Consider the following 22,675-nt stretch of genomic DNA (forward strand, 5'->3'; position numbering starts at 1 on the left):
GCCGCCTCACCTTGGGACTCAGCTCCAACCCCACCCGCCGGCACCAGCTCAGGAAGCCGGCCACGGGGTCCGGGTCCGGGTCGCTGCCCACAGGCCCCGCCACCTGGAACGAGCCAGCGCGGTAGAGAGGGTCGGCCCAGGAGAAGGCGCGGGAAGCGGGAGGGCACCGCGGCGGCGCGCGGGGGAAAGTTCGCTCTAGGTGGGGGAGGGGACGAGGAGGGCGGCCGGAGACCCGCGCGAGCGAGCCTCGGGGACCCGCGGGGCCGCACTGCGGGCGGAGAAGGGGCGAGGCACCCGGAGAGGGGCGGGCCCCCCGCNGGACGCGCGGCCCCGCCGCTCAGAAACTCCGCGTGAGCGCTTCCGGCGTCCGGGAAAAGACCTCCCGGCGGGTGGGGCCTGTGTCCCCGCCCCGGCGCCACGTGACGCTCGCCTCCCGATTCCCGCGGAGGACGAGTGGGGATTTGCACCTGGTCAAATCACTCTTCTTGAGAATATGCTTGCGGAGCCCGACTGCCCCCAGTGGGGTTTAGGTCGTGTCCGGGAAGGCGTGTCTCTATGCCGCCTAGAGCCCTTCGGTCTCTGTGAGCTGAGACCTTTCGTAGAAGTCCCGATGAAGAGCAAGACTCCGTTTTCCGGGTCCCAGCGCAAGGGCGTCCCGGCGCACCGGCTGTGAGCGCACCCAGGTGGGCGAGCCTGCCTGCTTGTTCTCGAGTCCTCGTTAGCTACGGTCATCTAACCGTTTTATTTGTTCAGTTAGACCAGGTTGTATGTGTGTTTCCGAGGGGTAGGGGAGGGTTCCCAGAACTAGAATAAAGCCCTTCTGCCCGCATTCGCTAGTATATCCGTTTTTCATCATTTGCATAGCACATGGTGGGTTTTATTTTTATTTAGATGCTTCTTTATTAGTTGACACATAGCAGGTACGCAATATCTTCTTACTGAGTAAATGAGCGAATGAGTCAGAAATGGGGGTTAAACATAGGAAAGTAGCATGCTGTTAAGTAAATGCAGCATTGCATATAGAGGGTTTTGAAGCCAAACAATGCCAAAGCCAGTTCTCAGCTTGACTTATTAGGGTAAATTCCTTATCTTGAGGCTCTGTTTCCTCAGCTGTGGAAACTAAGGTAATATCTACCCTATGGAATTAATGTAAGAATTGGTAAGATAATGAATGTGATAACAGGAATTACGTGGGGCACATGGCTGGCTCAGCCAGTAGAGCGGAGGACTCTGAATCTTGTGATCTGATTTCAGGGTCCTGAGTTCAAGCCCCAGGGAGGGCTTAGAGTTATAAAAGAAAAAAGAACCAGAAGTAGAAACATGGATGGAAACTCCTACAGCCTTAACCCCATCTAAACCCCAAGATGCACCAGCTTCAATGCTGTCTTCTCACAGGCTTCCCATGATGGGGCTGGTGTCACCATACTCGAATTCTTCTCAGTTTATTAGTTTTCCAGCACACTTAACTCTTAATACTTTGACAAGGGCTTTTATTTGTTTTACATTTTGTCATCTCAAAGTTTCATGACATCAGCCACCAGAATACACAAAATTAGGTTCTTCACTTTATATAGACAGGAAAATAATAAACTCCATTAAAAGTTCACTTTGACCAAAGAGACAACCTCCGATGGAAAACCACACGCAGGAAGACCCAATATACATATATATATATATATAATGTATAGATATTTATAGATATCTGAAAGAACACAGAAAAAAATCCAAGATTTGTAGCGCTATCTACAGTAAGAGAGATTAATTCTACCAGCTTTTCAAACAGTCACATTTGATATTCAAAGGAAGCACATAAGTGAGTAGAACTGGGGACAGACTAACACTCCACCAGGCTCTAGAGCAGTCTAGTAATGGCTTAAGATTCTAGAAGGGGGTGATATGTGCAGAAATGTGAATGCAGGTGTCCTCTCAGCCTCAGAGCATCCCACACACAACTGTCCCCTGCACAGCACTGCCTTTGTCATTGCTCGCTCTCCCCTCTTTTATTGTTTCAGAGTTTGTGGCAATTGATTTAGGCTCCAAGACCAGTGGCTCTGGTTTCGGGGCCAAGAGATTCTCCCTGATAGTGTGGGTGGGTGGGATGTGTATGGCACAGTCCTGGGCTTCAGATGAAAGTAGGGGACCGGGGTGCCTGGAGAGCCTTTCTCCTCTGCCTGGCCTGTGGTCACTTCAGGAAACTTCACCTCCCACCCCAGGGCCAAGCAAGCCACAACCCAAGCCACTCCAACAGTCCTGAGGTGGTGATGTGCGCCTGCAGAAGTCTCACTACCTTAGACCATTTCTTTCCAGATAAAGTCTCTTCTTTCGTAGTGATGCCCACATAAAATGTTGGCATAGCTTGACCAGGACTCTCCCTAACAATGCCATGTTTCTGGTGGCCTTGGACACACTGCTGCTGATTGGGTTGTCCTCCATGGCACCTGGGGGCAAAAGAGGGGCTTTCCTGGGAGTCTCAGCCACCACTGCCTCTAGTCACATACTGGCTCCTGAAGGCAGACACCATGAAGTTCTCAGGGGTGCGTCTAACCCTCATGGGCTATCCCAGCATTTAAGTTCAGCCCCCAAGTCAGGCCCCTATGGAAATAGAAGATCAGGTAACTTTCCACCTCAGGGCCTTGGCTCAGTCATGGGACAGGGCCAGGAGGTGGTGGAGTGTGTGGTCTGGGACAGTCTGTGGGGTTCCTGCCTTTAAGACCCTCTGTGTTTGGTCTTCCTTGGGCAAGAGACACCCTGTTCAGCCCCTGCCTGCCTGCCTGCCTGGCCCTCCATCCAGGCCAGCCCAGAGAGCACCAGGAAAACTGCTGCCTGGTAGGAGTGCCCCCTTGTGGCTAGGGTTCAGATGATTGTCACATGTGCAAAAGACAGAAACAGATGTGCTTGGTGGTGGAGATGGGGAGAAAGGGACCCGCAGGGCTCCAGGGCTCCTACCTCCCAATGCTCCCCAGTGCTGTCTCCTGGCTCTCACCCCAGTGCCTGAGCTGGACCGCGGGCTCCTGCTGTCCCAGCACACCACCTTCAAACCCCATTCCGTCTTCAAACCTGCCCTGCCCTGCCCACGGGGGTCATCTCATGCTTTCTTCAGTCCAGGATATTACCCTGGATCCTGCCCAGATCCCCTTCCTCCCTGAACCCCGCCCGGACTGTGGGGAGTTGGAAGAGGGGTCTAAGTCAGCCAAGTTAACAAGGTGAGTGGGGGGGGGGTGGGGAGGAGTGAGCCTCTCAAACCCTCTGGAGACTGTTCTGCGGCAGCATCCAGGATGAATCCCCTCATGTTTTTAACAAAAGAGAAGTGAACCCATTTCCTCCCCTGGCCTTCACAAAAATAAACTAAAGGGAAAACGAGCCGGCGCGAGGATGCCAGTGGTACGTCGATGCGGGCGGGGGCAGGTGGGCGTCTCTGCCACGCTAGGGGCTTCAACAGGACACCTCCATGGTGTGGTTGACCTGGCCCAGGCCCTCGCTGCTCTCCGAGTGGGTGCAGGCCTGCGGGCGGCTGCCCTCCACTGAACCGGCACTGGTGAGCGACGCGGTACGAGAGCGGGCGAGGCGGGTCATGCTGGCCGAGGGCACTGTGGGCAGAGAAGGGAGCGGGCATGAGGACCGGCAGCCAGGGCTGGGTGCCAGCAGGCAGGAGAAGGGTTGACGCAAGCAAAGCGGCCAGCAAGACCCGTTCTTCCAACGGCGCAGAGGCCCCTCCCAAGTCAGGGCTCTGGCATCTACTCCGTCAAGCTGGAGGCATGCAGCACCAGCGCGTGAATGAGCCAAAGAGGTGGGGGACCGGGAGCCCTAGAGAGGCCAGCGGGACCCAGCGCACGGCAGCTGGCCAGAGCTATGGCCAGAATGGGGTGGGTGCCTGGGTAGCCCTGAGCTGTTACAGGGATGGGACAGAATTCCGGCAATGCCCCGCTCAAGAGGATGACGGGACAGGCGAGTAGGACTACTTCTGTGAAGGCGGATTAGGTCTGGTGGCCGCAAACCGCCCTAAATCTAATTTCTGTCCTTATTTGGAGTTTCACAAGCAAGACCCTCAGGGGGCAAACTCCGCCTTCCTGAGCTGGGTAGCTGGCTACTGGTCCAGCTGGGGCATGGTCAGACACCCTTGCCCCCAGGGCCAGCCTAGGCTTCACCTCTGAGAGGCTCTGGTTCCAAATGCCTGAGCTCTGAAAGCCACCCAGAAGCCAGACTGCTCTAAACCCCAGCCTGTCCAGAGCCCTAACACGGGACACAGCCCACTAGGTCCAGGATCCATGAAAAAGCACGACTCTTTCGGGCTTTAGGAGGTGAGCAGAACACAAGAAAGTTCCAAACCACAGCAAGATGAGGCCCGGCCGCAGCGCTGCACAGAGGAAAGAGCAGGGGGGACGGGGGCGGGGGTCCATGCATCAGGGGAGGGGCCACAGGGCTACCTGCTCCTCCACTCAGCCTTCGGTCCTTCAAGTACGCAACTAAGAAAGAAGACAGAGCCAGAGGGGTGGGGTGGGGCGGGGCGGGGGAGACACAGAACACGGGTGAAGAGCGTGAGCTGGCAAGGCCGGGGTGTTGCAATGGTCAGACACGACGACAGGCCGGGCACAGAGCAGGCTGGGGCGGGGCTAGAGCCTCAGGAAGCCCCCTCCTGCCCATCCACTGAGGCGGCGGCCCTGGAGGGAGCCCTGAGCCCACAGTCCAGGCACTCATCTTGCTTCCCAAGCCTGGGCTGCGACCCTGAGGGGCTCATGGCCACAGGCCTAGTGCCAGCACCCTCGGCCTCCTTCCGGGCCCCAGTGCCCCCATGTATAGAACAGGAGAGGCCCACACAACCTCCGAAATCCTGCCCAGCTCTCGGGCTGCCTGGTGGCATTTGGCCTGGGGTCCTGAGAACATGTCCCAGCCCAGCAGGCCCCGGGCTCAGGCCCAGCCTCAGAGCTCCTGTGTGGCTCACTGATGGCTCTGGCCTCTCTTTGCCCCACATCCCCAGGGAGAGGCTGGCTGGGCCCCCAGCCTTCCCCCACAGGCCAGTCCTTCTAGGGAGGCAGAAGCTCCAGAGGGTAAAGTCCACAGGGAAAAACACATTCAGGGAGAAGAGTTCTGCTTCCAGCAGGAGAGCCAGGTATATGGGGAAGGGGGTGGGGGTGGGGGGGAATCAAAGCGATAAGGGTGTGCGCATGTGTGTGTGATTTAGAGGTGCCCATGAGCAGTCTGGGGATCTCATCCCCACGCAAGGGGCAGTTTGGAGAGGGGAGGACAGTGGGTATAGCCACCCCATAGCCCCTATTACCTTGGGGTCTTCACATACACCACCCCCAGTTTGGCTGCCTTTGGCTCCCTCCTAACACCCAGGTGGTCTCACGTGCCTTCCCCACGCCCTAGATTCCAAGACCACTCTCATGTCGCATGTACCATCCCACCACCTGTGACAAAAGCCTGGTTTAGGCGCCGTAGGCCTGGCGGGGGGCCGGTGGTATGTATGGCTCATCTTTAGGCAGGCTTTCTGGGCAGGACCCAGCTCTGGGCTCTTGCCCCCCGTGGCTGGAGGAAGAGCCTACCGCTCCAATGCTGCCATGAGAGCACTGTCCCAAAGCCCCTCCAAGGGCACAGGGCAACCACACACAGCCTGGGATCATGAGATGCCCTAGAGGGTCCCCAGTCACGGTGGGGAGCATGTGGTGAGTGGCACAGCATCTGGGCCCTGGGAACACAGAGCTCATATGCCCACAGGCTGCTGAGTGTCGCCTGACACCGTGTGCCAGCCCCACTTTGCTGCCTGCCCACCAGTCTCTAGGGTGGGGCGGGGGGAGGAATACTTACTGTAGCCCATGCCTTGCAGGAAATATTTGAAGGCCTCGGTCAGCTTCCCCGGCTGCAGGACAGAGGGACAGTACATGCTTTGATTGGCTGCCTGGGATTAGGGGGTAGGGAGGCTCCCCCCACCTAGGCTAGAAAAGGGAAGGAGGGTCAAGTGTCTCACCTGTGTGACCTGGGGGAGCCCCCCGGAATCTGCCATCTGCAAGGAAGAGAAGCGGTGAGCTGAGCAGGGGCCACCTCACACCTTGCCTGGGCCTTGAATACCTAAACAGGCTGCCCTGACCCCGCACCCTGTCCTGCTCCCGCCCTGGATGAGACCCCTAGCAGGCCCCTCCCTGAGGCTGGGCCCTTGGCTGGGGTGCGGGCCGATGGCTGGGGAGGAAGGCCTCACCTTCAGGAAGGTCGTGGTGGTTGGATCCAGTTTGGAGTTGCACTCCACCTAGGGACAAGGTCAGCAGAGTAAGGCAGCCCCGGCCCCGGGGGTAGCAGGGGAGACCCCTGCCCCGGGTTCTGTTCCAGAGCTGGTGAGAAGGGTGTGCAGGGGCAGACGGAGGCTAGCACCTGGGCCTGGCTGAGGCTGCCCCACCCCTGCCAGGCTGCCTTCTGGAAGTCTAAGTCCCTGCAGATCAGCAAGCAGCTCCCCAAGGGATCTGAGATCCTCGGACTCCACTCCTAACTGCCGGTGGGGGATGGGGGGGAAGGCTGTGCAATGTCCTTGTGGGGAGCCAGAGCCACCTTGATGGCAGTGGTGGGGAAAGAACCAGGTGGTGAGGTGAGGGAGGGTCAAGGATCGGCAGGAGAGCACACCGCATCTGTCCCGGCCTCAGGCACAGGGAAGGTGTGCTAGTGTCTGTAGCATGGGGGGCTGCCCTAGGTACTCCTGGCCCCCTGGCCTGTGGTTGCTAATGGAGACATGAACCCCCCCAGCTGCCTGCTCCCAGAGTTCCAATGGGAAAGGAGACAGTCCCCAAACACAACAGGTGCAAGTGGAGGTCAAAGGGTGCGCGTGCTCAGGAATTGCTTCATAGTGAACGAAGCACCATGTAGAGAAGAGAGAGCTCAGTCTCTGCGCCGGAAGTGGGTAGAGACCGAAGTGGGGCTGCACTGCTGGGAGGGAGGAGGGACAGGGTGACCATCAGGTGGTCTGACCCCAGCTCCCTCCTGTCTCCACGCCTCCCTCACTCGAAGGGTGGGACTGTGCCAGGTGATGATGCATGGCAACATGGCGGGAGGTGGCATGAGAAATCCAACATCCAGTGCCTGGTCCTGCCGGCCAGAGGCCAGTAATCTCCGTACTCCCGCCTCCCACCCCCAGCCAGGACGCAGTGCCTCACTCACCACACCGTCCTCGGCAGGCGCGTTATCCCCGACCACCAGCATCACGGGGCAGCTGCAGACACAGAGGACAAGGGTTGTCTGGCCTGGGCATGGTGGGCAGGCGCACGCTGGGGGGTGAGGGGCACTCACCGGAGCGTCTTTGCATTGGGCACCGTTCCAGGTCGGTTAATGTCCAGGTCTCTGCGGCTGCGGGCAGAGGCAGAGGTGGGCATCTCAGGACTGGATCCCAGGGGGTTGTGTGCCCCAGGCCCGCCCCTGCTGTATTTCAGCCTCACCCCATCCTCCCGCAATGGCAATTATGGTCCAGCAGCCCAGGCTGGTCCCAGAGTTGGGGTTTATGGTTATTGAGTTGTCTCAACTATGGAAAAGGCCCTAACAGATCCCTGTGTGGGGTAAACAGGGAGGCAGGGACCTGCTCTGCACAAACAGGGGTCTTCAGGCCACCCCTCATGCATAACTTCTCAGACCCCCCCAATTCATGTCAGGGGAGTCCTCAAATTTGGCTGTCCCTCCCCCTTAAAACACTCCTCCGACATGCGCACCACCTGTGTGTGGGATGTGGGATTCCTGGGTTGTGGAGGGAGGCAGGGCCTGGCCCTCTCATTCTCCATTGTTCCTCCAGCACCATGCACACAGCAGGTGCTTAATATATATTTGCACAAGAAAAAGAAAAGAGGGAAGGCCAGGGGGCTCTAAGGAGCACAGCTTGAAAATCATGGACTTCATCCAACACCCTCCCCCCAGATGTCAGCCCTGAGGCTCAGGCTGGGGGGCACGTCAGGGATGTTGCCGACATTCCCCCACTGCTCCTGGCTGGCCAGCAATGCCCCACGGGAGAAGGCGTAAGAGCCCAGAAACCAGAGTTCGAAACCTTCGAAGGGTGCGACCCTGGACAAGAGGTGACTCTTCTCAGAGGTACAAGTTGCTCATCTACAAACTGGGGAGAGAACGTCTCCTGCCTGCCTCCTTCCGTGAGTGGTTGTGCCAAGGGGACCCCAACAGAGGGAGCGCTCTGGGGCCTGGTGCTGCGCGGCTGGGCCCCACGCTGCCCGAACCTGTTGTACATGTTCCAGAAGAGCTGCAGGTTGGCCTGGTTTACCACGTTCCCAATCTGCTGCCGGTAGCTCTGCACCAGCTCTGTGTTGTTCACCAGCTCCTCCTGGTCCGGAGGGATAGACGGGGGAGGTGCAGGAGGGGAGGGGCAGTCAGGGGCGTGGTCTCAGACCCACACAGGGGTCACAGCCGCAGCCACCCTCCCCCCATTCCATGCACCCCCTGCACAGGGCTGCGTGGCCGCATGAAGTGAGGGAGGAGACCTCCCACGTGCGTCTCAGCCAAGTAGAGTGAGACAGGTCAGATGTTCATAACCCCAACCCGGACTCCCTGCTGGTAGACGCCCCGGGGGCCCCTGGGAGTAGGCAGAACCAGGCCCTCCAGAGGCTCCCAGGACCCCCCAGTTTAGCCACCACTGCTGCTCTCATGGGGGCCCCACCCCCTTACCTGGCTGAAGAGGTGGGATAGCACCGTGTCAGGTAAAGTGCTGGTCAGGCCGGAGAGCTGTGGGCCAGGGTGGAGGCCAGTGTGAGTGCCACCCCTCGCTGCCACCACCCTCCTCTGCGAGGGGGACCACGCTCACCTTGGTGGCCGCCCAGTCGATCCAGCCTTTGCCGTTGGGGTCAATGTTCATCAGCACCAGCCCCTCCACCAGGTCGGGGAAGATGAGCTGCCGTGAGAGGGAGAAAGGGCTTGGGAGGCCGGAGTACGTAGGGAGCCCCAGTCTTCTCACCCGGCAAACCCTGCCCATCTCACGGGTGGCTGGGAGGGGCCAATGAGGAGGACATGCTCTGGAAGGGCTTTGCGGAGCCACAGATGATTCAACTGGCTACAGCTGGAAACCTGCCTGCCTCCCTCCTCCTCACCCCTTCCAGCTGCCCCTGCGCACCCTCCTCCCTACACAGAACCTTTCGGTATTCTTTGATTGGTTTCAAATCTAGGCCTATTCACCTCTATTAATAGATCTTTGAATCTGTTTGATCTGTTGTAAAACTGAGGATTAAACATCTTCAATAAAACATTTTGTTTAGGGGCGCCTGGGTGGCTCAGTCGGTTAAGCATCTGACTGCGGTGCAGGTCACGATCTCACGGTTCATGCGTTTGAGCCTCGCGTTAGGCTCTGTGCTGACAGCCGTGTCTCCTTCTTCTCTCCCTCTTTCTCTCTCTCTCTGCCCCTCCCTCACTGTGCTTGGTCTCTCACTCTCTCAAAAATAAAAAAAATGACATTAAAAAAATTAAAAATAAATAAAAATTTAAAAAGAAAACACTTTTGTTTCTTTGCTTTCATAGAAAAAGAAGCTCCAGTGAAGAAACTGACCTTTCCAAAGCCTGTTTTGCATTTGATCGTAAAAGAAATTCGAATGATCTGTTCAGCTGTTTGCCCACATTTAGGGGAATATGTTCATATACCTACAACATTACTATCCTGTCAAGTTTATCTGAGATGACAGGGAATGGTCTATAGTTAACAAGTAGTTAAGTGCTGAAATCCATACTGGAGTTGAAAATTCCTGGTCTTTTCTTTTGAAAAAAGCAACGTTTTGAATCCTGACAATTTTTTGTTTTTAGAGATGAAAAGCTTGTGGGCTCCTACCCAACACGATGTTTCAGAAATGCAACTTTCTTTAAACCTTCCAAACGTAACCTAAGTGTAATTTTTGGTTGAGAAAGGACTTGTGTTGGGGCGCCTGGGTGGCTCTGTCGGTTAACCGTTTGACTTTAGTTCAGGTTATAATCTCACAGCTCACAAGTTCAAGCCCTGTGTCAGGCTCTGTGCTGACAGCTCAGAGCCCGGGGCCTACTTCCAATTCTGTGTCTCCCTCTCTCTTTGCCCCTCTCCTGATCACGCTCTGTCTCTCTCTCAAAAATAAATAAACATTAAAAATTTTTTTAAAAACGAAAGGACTTGTGTTTCAGGCATCAACCTCTTTGACCTCAGCCACAGCAACTTACTAGACATGTCTCCTGAGGCAAGGGAAACAAAAGCAAAAACAAACTACTGGGGCCTCATCAAGATAAAAAGCTTCTGCACAGAGAAATTAACAAAACTAAAAGGCAGCCTATGGAATAGGAGAAGATATTTGCAAATGACATCTCTGATACAGGGTTGGTATCTAAAATCTATAAAGAACTTGTCAAACTCAACACCCACAAAATAAATAATCCAGTTAAGAAATGGGCAGAAGACAGGAACAGACATTGTTTCCAAAGAAGACACCCAGATGGCTAACAGCATGAAAAGATGCTCAACATCACTCATCATCATGGAAATACAAATCGAAACCACGATGAGATACTATCTCACACCTGTCAGAATGGCTAAAATTAACAACTCGGGAAACAACAGATGTTGGTGAGGATGTGGAGAAAGGGGAACCCTCTTACACTGTTGTGGGAATGCAAACTGGTGCAGCCACTCTGGAAAACAGTGTGGAGGCTCCTCAGAAAGTTAAAAAATAGAACTACCCTATGGCCCAGCAATTGCACTACACAGTATTTATCCAAAGGATACAAAAATACAGATTCAAAGGGGCACATGCACCCCAATGTTTATAGCAGCATTACCTACAAGAGCTGAATTATGGAAAGAGCCCAAATGTCCATTGACTGATGAATGGATAAAGAAGATGTGGTATATACAATGAAATAGTACTCAGTCATCAAAAAGAATGAACTCTTGCCATTTGCAATGATATGGATGCACCTGGAGGGCAGTATGCTAAGCGAAATAAGTCAGAGAAAAGCAAACAGCACATGATGTCACTCATGTAGAATTTAAGACACAAAACAGGTGAACATAGGGGAAGGGAAAAAAAGAGAGAGGCAAACCATCAGAGACTTAACGATAGAGAACAAACAGGGTTGATAGAGCGAGGTGGGCGGAGGGATGGGCTGGATGGGTGACGGGTATTAAGGAGGGCATTTGTGATGAGCACTGTGTTGTAGCTAAGTGATGAATCATTAAATTCTACACCTGGAACCAATTTTGCCATCTATGTTAACTAGAATTTAAATAAAAACTTGAAAAGAGGGGGGAAAAAATGACTTGTGTTTAAATATTACCCTAATTACTGAATGAGCAATTAGGATAATCTTTACTTAGTGGCTAGAGCAATTAGTTGTATGGTTTGCTGCTAAAAGAAACTTTGGTTTTGAATAATGGTTAAGGAAGTTATAGTCAATAGCATTTTGAGGAAATGTATGGAGAAAGTAATCTTTCTCTCTCTCTCTCATTTTTTAAAATTTCCTAGGGTGAATAAAAGAAAACAAAGGGCTTTTCTGAGTGAAGAGGAAGTGGGGGGAGGGGAAGGAGAAGGACGAAAGAGTAAACGTTCCAGTGGTTGAAGGGTGGCCCCTCGAGGAGACATCAGCCGGGGGTGGGGGTGAGAGTAAGGAGACTCACTGCAAACTTGGCCAACACATAAGCTCCGGCTCCCACTCCAATGCCAATCACGTACTTGAACCTGGTGGAAAGTGTGGCTGGTCACTCCAGGGCTCGGGGAGCTGCCTCCCATGATGGCCATCAGGTGGCTCTGATGGCACCCCCCCCCCCCCCCCCCCACGGGGGGAGGGAGGGCGGGGNACGCAGGGGAGCATGGCGGCCAGCTGCTCCATGGAGGGGAACTGGTACCTGCAGGCAGAGCGGGGAGGTCAGGGCCAGGTGCCGCCTGCGGCCCAGAGCTGGGGAAACCTGCAGGGGGCGTTCCCTGGTACCTACCCCTGGGGAAACTGCGACGCCCCCACCTGCTGACCAGGGGCATCCACGTGGCACACCACAAAGTGCTTGGTGATCTCCTGCATGTCCTCAAAGTTGAAGAAGGTGTTGAAGCACAGCTTGTCTGCAAAGACACACCTCTCAGCCGTGGCTTAGCAAAGGGGTAGGGAGGCCTGTGGCCCTGTGGCCCTGAGAGGGAAGGCAAGGCAGAGGTGACCAGACTCGTGGCCCGGCAGGGACACCAAGGCCCAAATGGCTAAGGGCACCGAGCTGAGTGTGAGTGGGAATCTCTAGGACTCTGTGGGGAAGGAGGGGAGGCAGAGGAAGGTAGGATGAGGCTGGGTTGCACTTACGATTGAGACCCACGTCATGGTAGGTGAGGATGGCCGGGCGGTTCCCTTTGGGGGAGCCCCGGATCACCACGTGCAGAAGGCCATAAGGCGTCTCGATGTCATGTTCCTGGAGGGGAAACGGCACTGGACACTCTGGGCAGCCCTCACTGCTGGTTATGGGCAGCCTGGGGGCTGTTGGGCCTGTGGTAGGGCCTCCACCCCCCGGGGGGGGGGTATCTCATTTTCATCAGCCCAAGCAGCCCCCAGGGAGAACAGAGCAGACGGAGCATTCCTTCCCAGAGGTGCTGGCACAGACACAGCAGGACCCAGTCCGCGCAGGGAGGATCCGCAGACCGGCGGGGTGGGTGGCCACTGGCCAGGCCCTACTGTCCTCAGCCCTGCAGAGCCCAGTGAAGGTGAAGCTCATTTTCTCCATCTCCCTGCAGCCCCTCCAGGACAGTTCTGCCACCTGGGCCTGAGTCATGACCTCAGCACGTTCCTCCTCCGTTCAGAAGGTAAATGGCCTCAACAGCCCTGCTGAGAATCTGCAGTAACCTCCCCCACTGTCAGCCAAGCCTAGCCTCCAACCCCCGCCCCTGACCCTGGCTCCCACCTCCACACTCGTGCTCATGCTGTTCCTTCCACCTCAAATGTCCCTCTCCAGGATCCCCAAGGACCCCTTTCCAGCAGGGCATGGTTAGACGTGCACCCCTGCCCCTAAGGCCTTCTGCAGTGAGCACTCTGGGATCCTCCTGTGTTTGCGCCCTTGGTTTTGTGGCTTGGGGTTGTTAATCCTTTAGGAAACAGGTGCTGGATGCTGTAGGTTCAAGACCCCCTCTGTCCCTTACTGTGTGACTCTGAACAAGGTATACCACTTCTCTGTGCTCAGCCACCTCTTCCCACGCATCTCACGGGGACCCCATGAGAACGGAAGAAGCTGATGTCTGTGGGGCATTTAGCACTTGCAGAAAAGGAGGCTGAAGTGCTCGGGTGTCCCTGAGCCTTAGGGAGGTGCCCTGCTGGCTGGTCCCTCTGCCAACTAGTTCCTTTTGGCCACTTGAAGAACAGACTCTAAGAGGGTCTGTCACAGCTGAATTAGCAGCCTTGCCCTGCACCATGGGGACCCCTGTGAGTTACCCCTGTGACTTGGAGGCAAAGCTAAGGTCAAGGGCAGGAAAGGAACAACATGTGAGTGACCACAACTGCGTGCCAGGCACCATGCATGTTATGCATGCATTTCCCCCTTTTGCAGATGGAGGATGCTTAGGTTCAGAGAGAACCCACGCTCCTGCCCCTGACAGAAAAGGGAAGACTCAGGAGGCAGGAGACGGCTTCCTGGGGTCTGGTGTTCTTGGGTCAGGGCTCAGAGGACCACTGTTCAGGCCTGTGTCTTCAGTGGGGAATGGCAAGGTGATGTCATGGCCAAAGGCTATACCCTGGGAGCCACAATTCTGGTGTGAGGTCTTGTTCAAGAAACCTGATGTCCTCTAAGTGGACCCAGGTCCACCACAGCCTCCCCACAGCCCAGGCCTGTCCTCAGGGCCATCAAAACAAGGAGCACTTACTGCTCACTGACTGACCAGCCACTTTTCATGTGTCTTCTCATTTACTCCTCACAGGGACCCAAGTCCCAGAGGAGCAAACTGAGGTTTAGAAAGGAGAAATGACTTGGCCAAGGTCAAGCCCAGAGAGGACACAGCAGGCCTTGCCAGGTGCCAGCCTCAGAGATCAGAGGTATGCAGTGAAGGCTCCACCCAATGATTTGCAAGCAGGCAGATCTCCAGGGCTGCCTGGCCCTGCTGGGGGGCAGGGGGAGGGGCATGCAACCCCCCCTTAGCTCTGGAGGGCTGGGGTCAGGGGCAGGAGGGGTGCACAGTCCTATGGAGGGCGGGTGGGGAGAGACTGGGAGGGCTGGGGGTAGGAGGGGCACCCATCGCACAAGAGCTGCAATGCGCTTCCTGTGGCGCGAAGGGCAGGTCTCCGTGTGGGGTCAGCTCTAGCCCCGCTGGGGAGAAGTCCGGGCCCAGGGCAGCAGTCTTCCACGCCCAGACCTCCACCACCGGCGACTGTGCATGAGGGGTGTCTACCCGCCCCCAGCCGTCGTGTGACCACAGCATCACCATCACCAGCTCCCGGGCAATGCTCTCCCCGCTAAGGCTTAACTGCCCGGGGCGGGATGGGCTGTGGAGGGCAATGGTCCGGTTGCGGGGCCTGCGCCCGTCCCAATGACTTGGCTGAACCCTCTCCCGCCAATCCAGAAGCTCAGACCCAGCTCATTCAGATAGAAGCCCATATCCCCGCTCCTCCGGGTGCTGCACAAGAGGGGCGACCCAAGGGCCTCAGGCGGACCCGCTTGGAGCCCCCAGCCCTCAGTGCCGAGCGTTCCCATTGGCTCCTGGTGACGTCAGAGCGCCCGCCTCCAGGTGGGCGCCGTGAGGCACAGCTGCCGCAGCAAGGAGGGGGCTCTGACGTCCTCTCTGACTCCCTTCTCCCATGACCTTGAGGGCTGGAGGGTGCTCCCAGCTGAGGCTCAGCGCATGGGGGGGGGTGAGGGGCTGGGGGGCCAGTACAATTCATTCCATCAAACCACATCAACGATTTGGCCCCCTGGGTGCTGACGTCGCTGCCTAGGTGCAGGGCGCCCGGTGGGGCAGGCTGGACGTGGGGGGTGGAGTAGGTGTGCCCTGCTTCTCCCTCCTGGAGGAAGGACAGCACCCCTGGGCGCTGCTGCCCGGACCCCGAGCCTCACATGGCTCCAGCGTTGCCTTCTCCCACCCACGAAGTATGACCCTGTGACTCCCTCCTCGATCCCTCCCCAGCAGGGACCTGGGCCTGAAGGCTCGGTTAGCACCGCACCCAGACCTCCCGCCTCAGCCAGACCGGCACAGCCGTTCCCTGGGGACCACGGAGGAGCTGCAAGCAACTCCTAAGGAAGGAAGGAAGAGGCTGGCTGTCCTTCGGTTCTCACTTCGGTGCAGCGATGCAAACAACCAAGACAACGCTCACAGGGCCAGGAAGGGGGAGACTCCAGCACGTGCGGGAAACACAGCCTCCCCCAGGGCTGAGATGGTCACAGGCGGGAGGCAGATGCGGCCGGGCACCTGCCAGGCGGAGGGCACACCGCCCGGGGGATGTGCACGCGCTGGCACACCGGCCCACCCCGGCTTGCGGACAGGTCATGGCCCATTCCATTTTCTGCAGATTTCAGCTCTTCCCCACAGACCCTGGCTAACAGCTAACCCCTAACCACTGCTGCAGGCCAGGGTCACCGGGGAGACTAGAAACTGCTGGCCTTGCCTCAGTGACTCCCAATGTGAGGCGACTGAAGGCAGATCCGCCACCAGAGGCAGAGGGATGTCCCTTCCTCCCTGCCCACCTGGCCGCCCCCAGAGCCCTCACTCACCCCATCCCAGCACTCCGGCATCTTGCCGAGCGAGAAGGCGATCCGCCTCTACCAGGAAGGGCAAACAAAGGCCTGAGTCACCACGGTCCAGAGGGAGGGGGGCAGTGAGAGGGGGAGACGGCGACGCTGTGATGGGGCGCAGCTCCCGGGCGGTTTATAAGCAGAGCCGGGTGGCCTAGACCGCCCCGCCTCCCTGCGGGGTTTCTGCGCAGTCACTCGCTCACCCCGAGCCCCCGCTTCCAGATTGGCTGTCGGGAAACAAAGCTGACTCTAACTGGCTTCTGAAGTCCTCACTCACCAGCTCCTGCTCCGCCCCCTGCTCCTCCGCCCCCAGCAACACATCATCCTTGACGGTCCCCAGCCCCTGCATCCCGCCCGCCCCCAGCGCGCAGGCACACACCAACAGCTGCAGCCGCACGCGGGGCCCTGGGAAGATGAGAGAAGAGGCCACACGTACAGGTGTGCCCTGCGTCCGGTACACAGGAGCTCTCATAGACACGGACACTAACGCGGGGCAGGGGAGGCCACACAGGCATGCCTAAGGCGGCACCGCCCTTGACCCATTCCCTGGGGAGCAGGGAGGGCCTCCTGAGAGGGCCCCGGAGCCCAGCCTCCCCATCCACGGCGGGAAGTTCTGGATGACTTAACCTTGAAGGGATGGGAGACTGACCGGCTATCTGGGGCAACCTTCTGTCCTGACCCCATTCCAGGGAGTGCACGCCCAGGTTCTCCCCTAGGGCAGCCCCCATTCCGCCCACATGTATGCCCAGTGCCTGCCCACAGTGCAGAAATGGGGGTTCTGGGTGCAGGGGGCCTGGGCAGACTGCAGGACCAGCCGGTATGGTGGGGCACGTACCAGCCTTACCCTCCCCACCCCCATCCTGCAGCAAGGGGCTGGAGACTACGGGAGAGAGGAGGGACTGGGTCAGCCTGTCAAAGTGGACATCCCCACCTCCTGCAGACCCACCTGGCCAACCAGTGTGTGGGGCTTGGCTCCCGGGTCTCTGGGGAGCAGGATGCACGAGCCACCTCAGGCTCTCTGCCCTGTCCTCCTGAACAGCAAGGACTTGGGTAGGGAGCTGGCTAGTCGTGGAGGTAGAGGAAACTGGGAAGGAGGAGGCCAAGGAGAGCAGAGGAGAGGAAATTGGTCAGGGAGGTGAGCAGAGGAGGGAGCCCAAGGCCTAAGGAAGCAGGAACAACAGAGGAGGAGGTGTCTCTTTGATGAAGGAATGTGCCACTCAGCCCAGCAGTGACAGCCCTGCATGCTGTCTAGCAGCACTGAGGGAAGGGGGTCACCTCCCCATCTCTGGGTGCCCAATGACCTGGTCCGCACCTGCCACATGTGCTATTTCTGGCCACGTCCTCCGTCTGGAGCGCACCAACAACTTTCCCTGCCCCATCTCTGACCCCGTGTCAGGATGTGGAGCAGGGCATCCCATGGCCCCTCACCTAGTGGCCACGTTCCCTGTTCCCTGCGGCCACTTGGGCACAGCCATGCCCCCTGTCCACAAACTCCCCCTATCTGCTCCTCAAAGGGGGCGAGGGGTGTCCGCCCACCCTTTCTGCCACTAAACCCCTGCTCCTCCATGGTCGCCTTCCAACTTTACGCCCAGTCCGGGCTCTGACCTTTGAGTGGCGCTGCCACCCTGGGACCCAGCTGAGAGACTGACCCTGGATCTTGCCCACTCCAAGCCATGGCCTCCATTTCTGCTCAGCTCACTGCCTTCAAATCCACAGATTTGAGGTCAAGTCCTGGCTCCCCCACCCACCAGCTGGGTGACCTCAGGTTAAGGAATTTTAACTTCTTTGTCCCTCAGGCTCAACTGTAAAATAGGAGCCATGCCTTCTGGAAGAGTTGCTACGAAGACAAGAAAGAGCTGCGTGAGGGGCTCTAGACCTGAGTCCTTGCCTGCCCAGGCCCTGACAGGGGAGAAATGGGGCAATCTGTGTGCCCAAACTGGGAGTTAGCCTCTTCCCTGGAGGTCATGCAGCTGTGGATGGAAGAGGCAGGCTCCGGTCCTACTAGCCAAACCTAGGCTCCAGCCATATCTCTGCCACTTCTCTGCTGGGTGACCCTGGGGAAGTCAGTCAACCTCTCTGAGCCTCCACATCCGTAAATGGGAGAATAGCTGTGGTGTCTGCATAAGTGGCTGCAAGGATAACACATACTCCTCACACACCTATGGAAAAGGATGAGAAAACTGAAGCACAGAGAAGCTAAGGGTCCCAATTAGCTAGTACACATGGAGCTTACCCGCAACTTGGCACTCCGGGCCTGAGGTCACATTACTGAGTAGCAAGTGTTTGGAGCCTATTTCCTCCTTGCCAGTCTCTGTCAAATGCCTTACACGTGCTACCTTATTTTATCCTCTTAACATCCACTTTACCGATGAGGAAAATGAAGCATGGAGAAGTTCTGTAACCTGCCCAGCAACACACAGGACTGGGAGCCACACTCGGGTTGTCTGCCTCTGACTCCATGCTGTGGCAGCCACAGTCCCAGTTAGCTCCGGATCTGAGTGCTGGGCCTGGGCCTCGTTCCCCAACCGTACAAACACGCGGGGGGATCCGAGCTCTGTCCTCGCTGTACAAATGAGGCAGTGACGTGTGCTGGAGGTCACGTGGCCCATAAGTGGCAGGGCTGGGCTTTGGACCCAGGTCTGTCTGGCTTTTGTTTGTTTTGCCTCCCCCACTGGCTGGGTCCATTGAGGCAAGGAATCAAAAATCCCTGTCAGGCCTTGGCCCAGATAAGGGTCATCTATCCTCTCAACTGCTTTTCTAATTAAAAAAGAAAAAAAAGAAAAAGCAGCCTGTGCGCAGCCTCCGTGTGGTGCAACTGGCGTAGAGGGGAGGTGGCTGTTAGCATGAGCTCCCTTTACCAAGCAGAGGGGCCCGAGCACTGCCGGCAGCAGCCCTGGGCTGGGCCAGGTACACGGGACTTAGCTGCAAAGGACCCCAGGACACCCTTCTCCCCTGTCATACCCTCCAGGGTGTGTTTTGGGGGCTGCTGGTCGGCCCCTGGTCTGGCAGGTCCCACTTGGTGTCAGGCAGGGGCTGGGTGCTCTGGGATTTTACGTCTCCAGCCCCTCCTGGGGCAGCAGCGCCGTCTGTGCACACATGGTTGCCCTCACTGGAGCAGGGAGGACCAGAAGTCCCCCTCGGGGTGCCGCACTGATCTCCAGCTGGGCCCGGGCCATCTCCTGGCCACCCGCCCTCCTCTCTCCCTTCCTGGGCTCCTGTTTGTTCCCCAGAGCCCTTCACATTCTCAGCTCCAGAGCCCTTTGCGTTTGGAACCCGTGCTCCCCAGGGACCGGAGCACATGCACTGTTCTCAAGCCTCCTCTGGTGTCCTTGAAGGGACACATGACCCAGGGCCCGAGGCACAGTCCTCCGATCTGGACACCTGCACTGTGCATGAGGGGGAGCGGCCTGGAGGCCACCCCATTTCTCCTGTCACTCTGGACCCAGACTAGGAAGCTGGGGCTGTCCGGGGGCTCTGAGACCAAACCAAACAAGTCAGGCCCGGGGCCAGGGCAGTGGCCTGGGGGCTAGTCCCATTTAGCCAGGAAGAAGGTCCTAGAAGGGTCTGATTCTGTTCAGCAGGTTTTGATGGCCAGCAGGGCCCTGGCACCTGCTGAGGTCCCCCATTGTGTCTGCCATCAGATGTGTTCCAAGACCCGGAAATAAATGGCCACGGTGGGACTCAGAGGGAAGAAATGGCTGGCCAAGTGAGCGAGCTCAGCGTGCAGAGGAATAAAAACAAAGAACAATTTCAATTTTCACAGGGAATCTGGCATCAAACTAAAGAGGACACGGTTGTCCCGGCAACAGCTTCCATGGAAACGGGAGCTATTTCAGAGCACCAGCCTCGCTGGAGGAAAGTGCTGATTCAGATGACAGCACTCTTCTCCATCCTCACTCTCTCCAGGCCTCGCCCCTGCTTCAGTCCCGTGCAGGGAAGGAGCCGCATGTCTCTGCTGGGCAGGGGGCAGACAAAGCTGCTGTGAGTGAGGGCTGGTCCCAGGGGCTGTAAGATGCCCACACAGAAGGGCTGTGACCCTCCTCTGGGGCCAGGCTGCTTAACGTAAGGTGCCGGCCACCTGTCAGGCCCCTACCTTGGCAGGCTGAGCTGAGACCTACCTTCCAGTCTGTGTCCACGGCCAAGAGGAAGGTGTCGGAGTTCTCCTAAGGGGAGGCAAACAGAGAGGTGGCATGTTAGGTCCCAGCTGGCCCGGAAGGGGCCACAGGGGCTCAGCCTTGAGCAGACTTACTAGCTGTTCCCCAGTCCATCTTACTGTTAACAAAAGTGACCCAGGGCTTCCCAGGTATCGGGCCAGTAAGTGCCCTGATGCACGAGCCTACAAGCAGCTACTCCTATCAATTTACCTATTCATTTAAAATGTGAAGATCCCCATCTTACAGGTGGGAAGGGTGAGGCTAAGAAAGGATGAATCACACAGCTATTCAGTGGTGGCATCTCTGAAGCCAAATCTTTGCCATGTGTCACTTGTCCTGCTGCCCCACAGATGGTTTTCAAGGTCATTGGGGCATGACAGCACACCCATTTTTAGGGATGGGGAAGCTGAGGTCCATGCATTGAGGCAGGAACTCGTGGGCTTTTCTAAGCCGCACAGAGGCTCTGTTTGGGCCTGCTCCCACCTCTCCAGACCTGCCTGCTCTGTGCTCTCAAAGCATGGAAGTCTCCCGTTTTCAGGCTCATTTACCCCAAACAGTGTGAGTCTCTAGTGCCTGTCCCTTGCGCTGGGCTGTAAGTGCCATGAAGTCAGGACCGCGTCTGACTCTGCTCTTACCAGAAAGCCTGTAATGGAATGGGCTTCCCAAACCCAAACAGATATGGGTGAGCCAGTCTGACTTTGCTCAAAAGCAACACTGTTTGCAAGGTAGCAGAGGTGAAGTCTGACTTTGCAAACGAGAGGAACTGAGCTCAGAAGCACCCATTGTTTGCAAGGCAGCAGAGACGCAGAGAGCCAGAGGGCAAGAAGCCCACCCCCACGTGTCTGTGTGGCCGGGTTCTCCCTGATGCCACCTAACAGCCTTCAGACACTGCGTCCTCTGTGGGTCTGGTCTAGGGAAGGAAACCTCATGGGAGCCAGGGGGGAGTCAGCACATTTCCAGAAAAATCCGAGATCCTGGGTCTCCGCCTTGCTTCCGACTGTGTCTGTCTAGAAACCTCTCCTCCCCTCTGCTCAGCTATGACAAACAGGGCAGGCCACCTTGCTTCTGAGCCTCAGTGTCTGGGAGGATTCGAGAGAGGCACGGTGTTAGCTGTCGCTCTGTCCTTTATACTCCTGCACTTGACTTTGTATGCTACACGTGATCCCTAAGGCTCTACTGAATAACTACATGGATAAATGAGACAATCGGATGAGAACCAGGATATTATCGGAGGACACCAAGGCAAGGGGTGGGCTACTAAGGCACAAGAAGGAAAATGACCCTAAATCACAGGAAAAAAAAGAAAAAGAAAAAGAAAAAGAATGAAAACCAGCAATTCAGGTGTTTTACTCTCAAAGTAAGGCAAAGTTCAGCCACCTGCTGTGCGGCAGGTGGGGTGGTGGGGGTGGTGGAGAGAATGAGACGGCACTGGGGGGGGCTCACACCCCAGCAGGAAGGCCAGGTTTCCCGCAGCCGGAACCGTATCAGACACAATGCTGTCCTCTGGCTTCACCTTCTGGCCCCTCCAGGGCCTGGGGGGTCTGCATGGGGGAGGAGTGGAGAGCACGGAGGTGGCCAGGTCTCTCCCAAAGCCTCTGAGGGAGAGGATGGCGGTCTCCGGGAAGGGGACGAGGCTGGTTACTGATAATCCTCTCACTGGAAGATCACGCCCAAGTGGGAAAGCGATGTGAGAGATTTTTATAGCTGGGAATCCTAAGGGGACAGTTATCTCTGAGAAGGAAGCAGTTTTGTTAAAAACACAATCGGCGCGGGGCACCTGGGTGGCTTAGTCNAAAACAAAAAACAAACAAAAAAACACAATCAGCGCAATGGATGAGGCAGATAATGGCAGGGTGTGCTGTGCGCTCTCAGAGGGCCGGGGGCCCCCAGGAGATGAGAAAGCCTCTGGAGGGGCAGGACCCCAAACCAAGAAAGAGCAAGAATAAATACAAGCCAATCCAGAGACCCCGGGAGGGCCTGGGGGTGCAGGAACAGAGGGAGGAAGGAGGTGGGAGGAGGCCCAGGAGCATCTGTGGGGAGGACGGAGATGTAGGCGCGGGGAAAGGAGCAGCAGCTCTCCCGTGGAGCCCTGGACACCTGGTGTCCGAGTCTTCAAAGGCCAGCAAGCCTGCAACGGTGAGAGGTGGCGGGTAGAGATGTGGGACCATTCACTCCTTCCTGGACTCAAGAATTTGCACCTAGCAGGATGCAGTTTAAAAGTGAGGGGACAGAGGGGCGCCTGGGTGGCTCAGTCAGTTAAGCATCCAACTTCAGCTCAGGTCATGACCTCATGGTTTGTGAGTACGAACCCCGCGTCGGGCTCTGTGTGGACAGCTCGGAGCCTGGAGCCTGCTTTGGATTCTGTGTCTCCCTCTCTCTCTGCCCCTCCCCTGCTTGCACTCTGTCTCTCAAATATAAATAAACATTAAAAAAAATAGTGAGGGGACAGACCCCTTCCCGCACTACAGCTAGAAAAGGAGAATCAATAGAAGAAAAGAGAGCCAGAATAGCTCTGGAAGGCAGATTGAGGTCACTGGAATCCCCAACAGCCATGCTGGGAGCGCACAGGTGATTAGGGGGTGGAGGTGGGGCTGCTAATGTGCCTTTGGTAAAAGTAGATGTGACCCGTCCACAGCCCGGGGCTGGTGCCAACCCAAGAGAGAGAGAAACTGAGCTGGGGACTTGATGCCTCCCTGAGCCCACATCTCAGCCCTTGTGATGAGGTGCAGGGGTCCGTATGAGCACCATCCGCCCACCAAGCCTCACAAGTAGGCTGGTCTCTGCTCACATGCCTTGAAAGGGGTTGTGAGGAGGAGGGACCTTTTCAAGAAGTTTGGAGAAACTTCCTTCTGAGAAG

General features: G+C 56.9%; 2 protein-coding genes across 4 annotated transcripts in view; both read right to left on the reverse strand.

Annotated features, from left to right (window-relative positions):
* Positions 1–3,044, reverse strand: part of SETD6 (SET domain containing 6, protein lysine methyltransferase) — a 6,586-nt gene extending 3,542 nt beyond the window's left edge. Inside the window, exons 1-3 of the mRNA XM_077751280.1 lie at positions 2,947–3,044; positions 2,288–2,438; positions 11–268 (exon numbers count right to left, since the gene is read on the reverse strand). Of these exons, the coding sequence (XP_077607406.1) occupies positions 11–268; positions 2,288–2,438; positions 2,947–3,044 (507 nt within the window). The remainder of the gene's footprint in view (positions 1–10; positions 269–2,287; positions 2,439–2,946) is intronic.
* NDRG4 (NDRG family member 4) overlaps positions 1,474–22,675 on the reverse strand; it is a 40,091-nt gene continuing 18,889 nt past the window's right edge. Inside the window, exons 3-17 of one of the 3 annotated variants that reach the window (XM_077751244.1) lie at positions 19,783–19,827; positions 12,262–12,367; positions 11,912–12,032; positions 11,781–11,824; positions 11,597–11,673; positions 8,777–8,863; positions 8,641–8,697; positions 8,196–8,299; positions 7,270–7,326; positions 7,141–7,192; positions 6,194–6,241; positions 5,966–6,001; positions 5,806–5,857; positions 4,425–4,463; positions 1,474–3,587 (exon numbers count right to left, since the gene is read on the reverse strand). In XM_077751244.1, the coding sequence (XP_077607370.1) occupies positions 3,433–3,587; positions 4,425–4,463; positions 5,806–5,857; positions 5,966–6,001; positions 6,194–6,241; positions 7,141–7,192; positions 7,270–7,326; positions 8,196–8,299; positions 8,641–8,697; positions 8,777–8,863; positions 11,597–11,673; positions 11,781–11,824; positions 11,912–12,032; positions 12,262–12,367; positions 19,783–19,827 (1,080 nt within the window). In that variant the 3' untranslated portion in view covers positions 1,474–3,432. Of the gene's footprint in view, positions 3,588–4,424; positions 4,464–5,805; positions 5,858–5,965; positions 6,002–6,193; positions 6,242–7,140; positions 7,193–7,269; positions 7,327–8,195; positions 8,300–8,640; positions 8,698–8,776; positions 8,864–11,596; positions 11,674–11,780; positions 11,825–11,911; positions 12,033–12,261; positions 12,368–15,643; positions 15,757–19,782; positions 19,828–22,675 lie in introns of those variants that run through there. The other 2 variants (XM_077751245.1, XM_077751246.1) reach the window with 2 other exon arrangements.

This window comes from Crocuta crocuta, unplaced genomic scaffold (genome assembly GCF_008692635.1).
Source record: "Crocuta crocuta isolate KB4526 unplaced genomic scaffold, BGI_CrCroc_1.0 scaffold124, whole genome shotgun sequence".
NCBI lineage: Eukaryota > Metazoa > Chordata > Mammalia > Carnivora > Hyaenidae > Crocuta > Crocuta crocuta.